At 44.2% G+C, this 12024-nt stretch overlaps 2 protein-coding genes across 3 annotated transcripts in view; both read right to left on the reverse strand.

The window, feature by feature from the left end:
• Ext1 (exostosin glycosyltransferase 1) overlaps positions 1 to 12024 on the reverse strand; it is a 278838-nt gene that overhangs the window by 55897 nt on the left and 210917 nt on the right. The window lies entirely within an intron of this gene.
• The window catches only part of LOC134479904 (keratin-associated protein 10-6-like), a 235995-nt gene that overhangs the window by 15261 nt on the left and 208710 nt on the right, over positions 1 to 12024 (reverse strand). The window contains exon 1 of the mRNA XM_063264625.1: positions 1 to 12024. This exon is cut by the window's left edge and continues 15261 nt beyond it; it is cut by the window's right edge and continues 208710 nt beyond it. Within this exon, the coding sequence (XP_063120695.1) occupies positions 4646 to 5776 (1131 nt within the window). The 5' untranslated portion in view covers positions 5777 to 12024 and the 3' untranslated portion in view covers positions 1 to 4645.

Here is a 12024-nt window from a genome sequence, read left to right on the forward strand (position 1 = left end):
TGGTTTTTACTTTTCCAACTTGCCAAGGGGCTTTGAGGCCAAGACCTACAATCTGCCTTTAGTTCCCCCCATAGACTTTCCCCCCCATAGTGTGTCCCTTTGTGTGTGGGGAATCCTCTGGGCCATGAGGACAGGCTAGGGAAGAGATATCAAATCTGATGTAGGACAGGAGGGCATTTCCCACCTTCATTCGTCCATCCGTCCATTCATCCACCCACTGGCCCATCAGTAATTCTTACTGGAATCCTATTAGGGAAGGTTACTCTCTTGGATGTACGGATTTAGTTGAGACCTACAGGACAAGTGTCCAGGAGCTCTAGAGCTGGAGACAGTGCTGACAGTGGTGGCAGAGGCCACTAAAAACTTTAAAAGCAAAAAGCACATGCCACAGCTTTTCACCTCAAGAAACCAAAGGTATCCTGCTGTGAGCTGGAGTTAAGTCCCTGGGATGTTATGCAAAACAAAGACGTAAGCTTCTTTCTGCCTGGGAAATGAGTGTGATTAAAGACTGGAGGTCTAAGCAGGTAAGCACTTCCCCTTAACAAGTTGGTTTTGTTAGACCATTGCGGATGCCTGCTGAGTCCTGGCTGAAGGGCAGCTGGCATGAACCCATGCTACAGACAAGAAAGCCGCGCAAGGCACAAATGCTCCTTAACAATCTGATTAGAGTAAATGAAGGATGCGAGGACTGTTGTTACTCCCCTTGCCCTTCCCCCAGGCCCTGCCACCTCATGTATTTTAGTCGTGAATCCCTATTCCTGATGCTGCAAAATTCTACAGGCTCTGCAGAGAAGGTGCCTTGTCCCTAAATAATCATATTTCCACAGTAATTAAAAGCCAAATTCCCCAACTCCCTAAATGCATGAGCAGTATGCATGCTTGTATTTTTGCCTTAACATTGTATATCTCTAGGGTGAGCGGGAAAAAAAAAAAAAACGTGATACAGAATCATGGAAATGACTTAATTGCGGCATGAATCAGCTGTGGTAGTGGTCTGGGAAAATAGGAAAGTCAGCCAGGATGCCCTCTCCCCAGAGAACAAAACTGTTGGCAGGAAGAGCCCAGGCGTCTGCCTTCTATAAGTCCTATTTACAAGGACTGATGGCTGCAAGGCCTGGGCTGGGAGAAGCATCTGCTACAGTGACTAGGCTGTCTTGCTGATTCTAATCCCTGAGGGGAGAGAGGTGGGCAGGGGAATTCTAGTTATTAAGGAACTAGCTTGGACTAGAGCCAAAACAACAGAAACGTCACAACTGGGCTCTGTCTAACCAAGACGGTTTCCATCCATCTTCTTCATAGACTAATTTAGAAATTACAGCAACTACTCAAGAATGTCCCGTGCTGTAACAGAGATGGTAGTATGAGGTCAGAGGGGGCCAAATCACAAGCTGCTGATCCCTTTGAAACAAATTGGAAGAAGGATCGGAAAAATACAAGGACAGAAAATACAGCACAGATTCTATTTCTATATTTTACAACAAAGTCCAGTGTAGAGTAATGAAGGGGCTAGCTACATAAGTCCACAGAAGAGACCAGAAACCACATGAAATGCACTCATAAAAAGATAACCTAATGTGGAAATGATATAAGAGTCATGACCATTGACTGACCACACACATATGTGCTCAGCTTCACAAGCTACTACATTCTGTTGCTGGGATTGGGGGATGGGGCCGGGGCGCACAGTGAACCCATTTTGACACTGAAGACTGAGGCTGGCAGTTCTGGAGTTCTATAGCTGATGAGAGGATTGCAAACAACACGAAGAAGCCCCCCAGCCCCCGAACTCACAACCTGAGCTGCTTTTCTTCAGTGGTGTCTCCCACTGTCAGCTTCCAGGTCATGCAGAAATAGGAAGAAATGATCTTTTTCAAAGCATTGCTCGCACAAAAGATTGTGATGCTGCCGTGTGTGTGTGTGTGTGTGTGTGTGTGTGTGTGTGTGTGTGTGTGTGTGCGCGCGCGCACGCGCACGCGTGCGCTCTCGCGCATCTAAACTCTTCTGAGCAAGCAATCATTAAACATGGCAGGTATGTTCAGTTCACCCACCCTGTGAAATACTTTCAGGGATCAAACAGACACCAATCCCAGACAAGACTGCCCCCTTGGAAGTCTTACTGGGGACTCTGTGTTAATGATGAGGAAGGTTAAGTCAGTGACTGCTTATTCAAAACCAAATTGAATGGAAATGACAAAAGAAGGCTAACCACAGTAGCACATCCCATAATCCCAGCACCAAAGCTGAGAAGGAGGAACACAAACTCAAGGGCCAGATGGGTTACAGAGCTAGCTCTTACCTCAAACAGGGACAACTCCTACAAAAGACAACCGGAAGAACCTCAGAATTATTTACCAGGTTAAGAAGACTTCAAACATCATCTTACTGATCCAGATGTAGACATCTGAAGATATTGGAGAGATTAATTCCAAATGGGTGTTAGATGAATCTCTACAGAATAACAGAAATTAAAGACAAAAAATACACAACTTAATCAGGCCGAGGGTATATATGCATACATTACTTCTGGACTGTTTCAGCCCTAGCATAAGCAAGTTCCAGGAAGGAAAGCACCCACCAACGAAGCATGCTCAGTACCTTTACTCTTGTGGGGTACTACTGTACACTTCTTTTCTCCTGAGCTGTCTTTATTTTATTGACTACATCCATATATATTTTATATTTTCAACCACACACCAGTGATTCAGTAGTGTCTTTTGTAAACATGAGATGTGTAGATACACAGCAGAGATGAATTTTTAACAGGGGCTCTAACTGGACCACCAATCGGAGTGAGCACTGCTCACTGATACATTTGGTTTACTCTACATGGGCCCTCACAATGCCAACATTTTCAAATTAGCAGAATTCATATCAAACTTGAGATCTTAGACTTCTCGGCAACTGAGAAGTTCCAGGAACTCTAGGCTGCAGCTTCTCAGAGAAAATTGGCAGCTGCTGAGCTATCTCTGCTCCCTTTGTGATGGATGCTCCTTAGCTGGCCCAGGAGGCAGGTATTATTGTGATGTTATATCATTGTGCTACTGTGATAGTATATATCACAATAGATACTCTTGTGATATGTATCACAATAGTTACTATTGTATCACAGTATGGTGATATATATCACAATAGTCACTATTGTATCACAATACAGTGATATATATCACAATAGTGACTATTGTATCACAATAGTAACTATCATGATAGTAATGTCTTGTATCCAGGTGAAGTGGGTAGAGGTCAGAAAGGACTCATAGGAGAAGGCATTCTAGGAAGAGGTGCCTCCAATAACAACTAAGTACTTGCTTTAGTAGGAAAATGCTTTCTGTGATCTATTAAATTAGTCATACTGGAGACAATCACATTGGGCTTCTTTCTCAAGGGCTTAGCCTCCCTCCACCCATTCCAACTATTTTCCTGCCCTGAATACAAGACCATGGGCATCTACAGCCCAGTCTGCAGTGGAGAAGCATCTGTGAACGTCACAGGGCAGCCTGCTGCCACTCAGCAGGTGGACCATGCTGGGCTACTCCAAGTCTAATTCATAATTTACTCGAGATATTCTGCCATGGAGGCTATGACATAAAACATTTATTGACAAAGGGAGCAGCTTGCTACTTTAATATAGTTATATTTATTTATGCAAAGCAACACATTCTATCTATTTATTGAGCCTTATAGGGAATTTAAGTCCTTATTTGGGAGGCTATGAAAAGAAAGCTGGAGAATTCCATGAGCTGTCAGAAAATTTTATCTTAGAACTTATGGATCATAAAGTTCCCTCACACCTGGAAAGCAGGGGTGGGCTATGAGAGTGCCACATCTCTCTGTATGTCATCTGTCTTGTACAGAAGGTATTTGCTACATGCTGTAACTTTAGTTCACATAATACATACAGAGGACAGCAAAACAGTGAATGATGACATTTCACTATGCATTTGAACCCAGGGGTCCTAACGTGAACCTTGGTAAAGCTTACTGAATGAAATCTGCCTTCCACTGCTGCGAATATGCAAATGTGTGCTCTGAAAGCAAACTCTTGATTCACAGTCATTCTGGATGGCAGCAGGGCCACAAATTGGAATCCAATGCTTTTGCATAGCCTGGGCCCTCTTAAAGATGACCCGGCCAGCATTAGCTACACGGGGCTTCCCAATCCACTGTGAATGTAGGCACCAGATCCAGCCAGTAGATGGGGCACGTCCATATGGCAAGTGTCCTCACTGAACTGGCCTAGTGAGAAAGGCTGTAAGGCCCTGCTTCCTCCTTCCAAAAAGATACCAAATAGGAATGCAGAGACGAGCCCCTTCCCCAAAAGATCATTTGATCATTTTCTTGGCTTCCTTTCCATTCCTGTTACATGGTTAAAAAAAAAATAGGGGGCAGGGTTAAGTATAGCTAGGGTGGTCAAGATCCACCAGTCAGAAAGGGGAAAGGCATCACTCATACTTCTTGGCACATCTCTCATTCAGTCAACTTAGGTGTCCTCTGAGCCTACATGTATTGAGGCAATCTGCTCTGAGCCTACTAACCCCTGGATGTAGCTGCTGGATCCCATGAGTCCCAAAGGGAAACAGAATATGCTCTGCAGAACATCCCATCACAGAGTGTGGGACTGTACACACTAACAATGTGCAAATGGAGGTTACAAGGAACTGCATATTGGGATGAGAGCTAAAGAGCCACCCATGTGACTAGAAACACTGGGAGGTGATATCCTAATGAGGAACCAGAGTAGGGGAAGTCCTCTCTGCAGAAGGCAAAGACTATGAGTGTGGGAAAATACAGCTCCAAGGGTAAGGGAAGAACAGTCCAGAAAGCAGAACACAGGAATGCTGGGTGGCAAGTTATAGCATTCCCCACTCATGCAAGAACAATGGAAATAAAGTGAGTCGCCGTGGGGTGGGGGGTGGAGGTACTGGTAGAGAAAGGAATGTAAGTGGTAAGGCCAAACACAACTGTCTGGCAGGGCAGTGAGTGTCTCTGATTCCCATCCATTAACACAACCTTGGGGCAACACAGGCAGATGAAAGTGCGTGTGCGTGCGCACGCGCGCGCACACACACACACACACACACACACCACACACACCACACACACCACACACACACACACACCACACCCACACAGCACACACATACCACACACACACACACACCACACACACACCATACACACCACACACACATACACACACCACACACACACCATACACCACACACACACACACCACACACACACACATGCACACATACACACACACACACCACACACACCATACACCCCCCCACACACACCACACACACCATACACACATACACACACCACACCCACACACACACACACACCACACACACACCATACACACCACACACACATACACACACCACACACACACACACCACACACACCACACCCACACACACACACACCACACACACACACCATACACACCACACACACATACACACACCACACACACACACACACCACACACACCATACACACCACACACACACACACACACCACACACACACACATGCACACATACACACACACACACCACACACACCATACACCCCACACACACACACCACACACACACACCACACACACACACCACACACACACCATAGACACACACACCACACACACCACACACACACACACCACACACACACACCACATACACACACATACACACACCACACACACACACACACCACACACACACACACACCACACCCACACACACACACACCACACACACACCATACACACCACACACACATACACACACCACACACACACACACCACACACACCATACACACCACACACACACACCACACACACCATACACCCCCCCCACACACACACCACACACACACACCACAGACACACACCACACACACACACCACACACACACACACCACACACACACACATACACACACCACACACACACACACACCACACACACACACACACACACACACACACACACACCCTTCTTTCACTTTGCAAAGTAAGTGAAAAGCAAGCGCCATTATGCCAATCTCCTCTTCTGCAGATGAGGAAACAAGACAGCAGAGAGAGCTTCAGTGATTTGCCCCTGTTCCAAGAACATCCCACACAGTACCATCCAGAAGAACACCTCTCAGCAATGTGTTTTCAGAGTCATTCTCTTAACTTCTACATATTCAGAGGTGTCCTTTGATTTCCGTGTTACTTTATATGCTTTTATGAAGGGAGTTAGCTTCGGCTTTGGGGGATGGGGTGAGTATAGTTTTGGTGGCAGTGAGGATCAATATATTCTAAGAAAGGCAATTCAGTCTATGACTTAGCACTGAGTGTAAGAATAAACCAACCAATGAGTTTCGGTTCTACACATGGACAGCAGAAAGACAGTTGACCAGGGCAATGGACTTTCCAGGGACATTTCAAACAGACACAGTCCATGTTTGGATTCTCCCCTGCTCCATAGCGTGGATCCTTCCTCCTGCCAGTTCTGTATACCTTCATCAAGGTCAACTAAGGAGGTTGGGAGAAGCAGTGCTGCTGTAGGAAGCCAGAGAGATCAGAGGTGCTTTACACATGCACCCAGGAACCCTGAGCTTGGTCCGAGCCGGCCACTGCTGCCTTTCCTACCTGCTTCACTTCAGTCAGAGGATAAAGTTGTTCTACACATGGAGGGAACCACTCCTGCTGCCAGGTCACCAGTCACCTGAAGCCTGCCATGATGCAGTACAGACTCTTCCTATGTAGTAAGTTGCATGGAATTTTACCAAACTGACATATTTGCAATACCCACTCCTCTGTGTCCAAAAGGAGGAGAACCATAGGGAGAAATGTGTTTCAGCGAGATGTTAAAACAACACATTTTGGGCTGGGGGCATAGCTCAGTTGGTAGGAGTGCTTGCCAAAAATGCCTAGAGTCCTTGGCTTGATCCTCAGAACATGATAATACCAGTGAAGGGTGTACCTTTACAGTTCTCACACTTGGGAGTTAGAGGCAGAGGATGAGGCATTTGAGACTATCTGGGCTACACAGCCATTTCCAGGCCAGTCAAAACCACAAAAATCAGGAATTGTCTAGGCCGAGGATCAGGTTTGTACTTTTCTTTCCACCTAAGCACCAAGTATCCTTGACCTTCTCCAGTGACTTCTGCTTGCACAGAAGCCTCAGAAGCATATGGCCACTTGCCCTAGCATGGTGTTCCTCTTCTCTAAGTTCCTCCTCCTTGCTTACATATTAAGGAACCACAGCTTCAGGACTAGGAAGCTGGCTCCGTGGACGGGTATGTTGCTGCCAAACCTGATGACTGCCCTTCAATCACCAAGAGCCACAGGGAAAGAGAAGACACTTCTCAACCCCCAAGCTGTCTTCTGACCTCTACCTGCATGTCGAGTCATGTTCATGAGCATGTGTACACGCGTGCATAGTAATTCACACCACAAACAAAATGCAATAAGAATATTTAAAAAGTAGAAGCTGTGGTTTCTTCCATGGAGTTCATACTTCCAGCATTTGTTCTTAATAAAAGATGAATTATCTTGACAGAGACCCAAAGCTCTCAGGGCCAGAATGAATATTTGAGATGAGCCTGCCAAGCTATGCAAACAGTTGTTGATTTTGCTGGAATCCCTTGTAAATTTCACTTTCTATTTGTTGGATTTTTCCACAGAGGCCAGGAGGCTCAATCAAACCCCCTTTACCATAACCAGTGGTAAAAAGGGACCTCTAGAATTATCTCCTAGGCAAAATTCCCAAGGCTCTCTGACTAGAGGAAGAATGACGCCCATGAGATTACTTAGAGGCCACTCCTTCTTGTCTTTTCATGCTTGAAAAATTCTCTCTGTGTTATCTCTTGGACCCTGGATGGCAAGAGAACTCCATACCCATCGTTCCTGTGTTTTCAGACAGGATAGCTGTGGTAAGAGGTTTCCGACCATCAGAACTCACAGCAGGGCTAGCTTGCTCAGATGGAGATGATGGGGCAAATAGTATAAATCAGTGTAGTAACCAGGCTTCTCTGCACACTAAATGTCTAGAAGTGGATTCGAGTTGACAATGCTTGCACCGCAGTACACTGCTTTAATCTTTCCAAGGTTCTCATGAGGAGGGCGGACAGCATCCCATCAGTGAAGGAACTGGCCATTGTATTTTATCCTTAGATGGAGCTTTCCTTCCCTTAGATAAATTTCTAAATATACGAAAGTCAGACCTCTAACATGTAAGCAGCGTTAAAAATATTTTTTATAACTATAAAATATAAATTTTAATGAAACAGACCTTTCGTCTCAGGGCTAACCGACATAAATAGGCTCAGAGAGGTTGAATGTGAGTCTAAAGTAAAACAGCTAGTGAGGAGGAGTCAGAACTGAGGTCAGGTCCTTGGGTACAACTTCTCTATTGGATCGCTGCAGTCAACTGACGGAGGCAATCACCAACCATCCCATTTGTCCATCCCTGAGAATCACCCAGAGCTTCACTGGGATTTGCACATAGTAGGACTACTCCAAAACTGCCTGTGCAGGTAAAACATACTTATTCCTTAAGAAGCGACTCTCAGTCAGTTACGGTAGCCCAGACTCTCATCTGTTTGGGGTGCTCAATTATCCATTCTTAGAGATGATTCTGGAGGCTGCTAGACTGGATATTTTTCTGGGTCAGTAGCTCTTTCTGAATCTAACACCAGGCTGCAGGAGTGTTTGTCTAGGAATTTGTCTCCCTAGCCCTTTCAAGTGAAAAAGGAGTGTGTTTCGCTTTGTTCAAAGACAGTTTCTACCCTTCGCAGTTGAAACCGAGTGCCCAAATATAAAAGACCATAATGACAATACTGAGTTTCCTTTCCATACCTCAGATCTACTCGTGTCTTCAAAAAGAAAACTTCTGGAAATGTATAGCCTAGGAGGATGTGTGCTATTTAATACAAAAATCACAGCAAGCAGCCGAGTGTAGGGTTTGAGCTGGGGGTGCCCAAGGGTGGGAATGGACTGAGGGAAGGGAGCTGGAAGAAAGGGGTCGAAAGGAGGAAATGTTCGTCTCTGCAGGCAATTCAATTTCTAGCTGCTCCATGGAGACAAAGCAATTAGTGTGGATTGTCAAGGTGGTTTGTGTGAATTGGCTACCTGCCCATTATGAATTGGACGGGATTAACTAGCTCGTTCCAAACACTCCACCAAATCGCAAATGGCCATATGAAAGTGATTTGCAGCCACCAGCAATAGAGCTGGATTAAAGCCTTGGGGGTAAAAGTTTGACAACCTCCTAGCAGCCATCAATAAGTCTTAGACTCCTTAAGATATGCCCTGTCCCTAAACATTCCCCTTTCCCACCCCATGTTCGTGCTTTAGTACAAAGCCCTCTTGCCCATTGGGAAGGTTGGGGCTGTTCTGTAAATAAGCCTACTTACCAGCCCAAGTGAGCAACACATGGGCAATTCTTATTAGCAAGACCATAGTTTGCTGGCTCTGATGCTTGCAATCTTCAAAGCCCCCCAGGGGAGAGACAAGACAAATCGATTTTAAGGTTACCTTCAACACACACATCCAGAACTGACCAACCTTTAACAAAGAATATACTTGAGGTCCCAAACACACGGTTAATGTCATTAGGCTCTATGACTTTTAAGTGGACTCTGGCAATCCCAGGTCCCAAGCCTTTCTGTTCTAGGCTTAGAACCTGGCACTCAGCAATCAGCATTAGCCAAGAGCATGCTTGTTCCAGAATAATCAAGAAAGAGTCCAGGCAGATCTTACCAGAAACCATCTATGGTATCTTGTAGGTGTCTATATAGATAATCGCTTTCTTCCCTCAAATGCATTGTCCTTTAGACTCAAGTGAGACTGATCACCTCCACTAGATTATGGCAAAAATATTATGCCATCAGGAATCCTCTGAACCAATACGGCTGCTCATCTGGCAAAGCTCTATGTTTTATGTTGCTTCTCTGTACCAGAAACTAAACCTGTTTCTACGTATCCTCACTCTCCTGTATATTACATGAAGACACTTTTCCAAATATATTTTGAAGTTCAGTCTAAATCATGGCCTATTCCCCTCTGTAGGACCATAAGTCTCTCACCTCCCTGCAAAGGCCACCTTCTGGATATTTCTTGCTTACCTGTTTAGGACCCCCACCTCCACCCCTCCACCCCCCACTAGATGGCTGACAAAAGCCTTGTTTTTCATACCCAAACCTGTGCTCCCTGCTATATGTGTTCTGTTTGGAGGGATGGACTTTGCCCCAGCATCCTTGGGCTCACATCATGTACCTGAGTCACTGGAGAGGGTAAAACTTCCACCCAGACCCAGACCTTCCCTGTCAGTGTGCTCTGTGGACCTGGAGTCACCTGCCCAAATGCACAGTTTCCATGCCCCAAATGCAGAGGATTTACTGAAAGGATACCAATTTGTTAGCCATTGGAACAAACACTCCAAAAGGCAACAAACAACACTTGGTTTTGTCATAGATAGCAGCTGTTTCTTGAGCCCATAGGATTAGAAACTCAACCTGCAGGCCCAGATGTGAGTTGAGTCAGCCACAGGGTTTGGGGAAGATCAAGCCTATGAGAACAAGATGTTTGGCAATGTTCTGGGCTCAAATGTATAACACAGTCAACTACCAGAAAATACACCCCTCAAAAATCTGTCTTCTCATCATAAATCATGACTGGAAATTCAAATAAAAATAAACTTGGTAAGCATCCCTTTCTTCTAGCTATAGCAGGAATGAAAGCTCATTTTCAATCTAACACTACATTTTACAGTATCCATATCTTAATGCCAAACATAAAAATCACTAAATAGTATAGGGAGAGATGGCTCAGTGGTTAAGACTGCCCTTCCAATAAATAAATAAATAAATAAATAAATAAATAAGACTGCTCTTCCAGAGGTCCTGAGCTCAAATCCCAACAACCACATGGTGTCTCAAAACCATCTGTAATAGGATCTGATGCTCTTTTCTGGTGTGTCTGAAGACAGCTATAGTGTACTCATATATAATAAATAAATCTTGTAAAAAAATCACTAGTGTATAGGAATTCCTGATTTAGACATATCATTTGATTATGCTACATTTTAGTGGTTTCTATTTGAAAATACAAAGTAGGATTTCAATACTATAGTCATAAGTCTTCATTTTTTCATACTGATATGTCTATCCATCCATCAATCTATCATCTTTCTATCATCTATCAATCTACCATCTATCAATCATCTTTCAGTCATCTATACACCATCACCTATCATCTATCTACTATCAATCAATCATCATCCATCCCTGTTCTCTACCTCTATCATCTATCAATCAATCCATCATCTATCATCTATCAATCTATCATCTATCAATCTATCATCTATATATCATCTATCACCTATCTATCATCTACTTGTGTATATCTCTATATCATCTATCTATTATGTATCTATCATCTATCTATTATCTATCTATCTATCTATCTATCTATCTATCTATCTATCCATCTATCCATGATCTATATATTTATTCAAAAATAGGCTTTGGGTACTCAATGGTACTTTTGGAAGTTAGGTGAAAACTACATCAAGCACAACTGTCCTTCAGATAATGAATTACGTGTTAAGATTTAGGGAAAGAAGAAGAGCTGTATTTTAATGTGAACAATAAAGCAAGAGGTAATGTGAAGTGGGGCCAGTGTCTGTTCAGCAAGAATGGCCGCCGGCTTGAGCGTCCCTGATCTCAAAGGAAAATACCATTTCTGTACTTTTAAACTTTTGTTCTTTGTTCAACTATAGTCAGATTTAAAAAACTTAAAAAGCACCTCATCTTGAAGATGACCAAACCAGTCATGACTGTTTCCATAGTGGCTAATTTTTCTTAACACACAGGAAGCCAATGTTGAAACAATGAAACACAGTAACGTATCTCTGAAAGGAACTCTAAGAGCACACTGCTTTATTTCACATGCAACTGCTTAGTGACAGAGGCAACTGTGGGTCCTTTCCCTGACAAGGGCTCTAGAGCAGAGCACTGT

Source organism: Rattus norvegicus, chromosome 7 (genome assembly GCF_036323735.1).
Source record: "Rattus norvegicus strain BN/NHsdMcwi chromosome 7, GRCr8, whole genome shotgun sequence".
NCBI classification, from domain to species: Eukaryota; Metazoa; Chordata; class Mammalia; order Rodentia; family Muridae; genus Rattus; species Rattus norvegicus.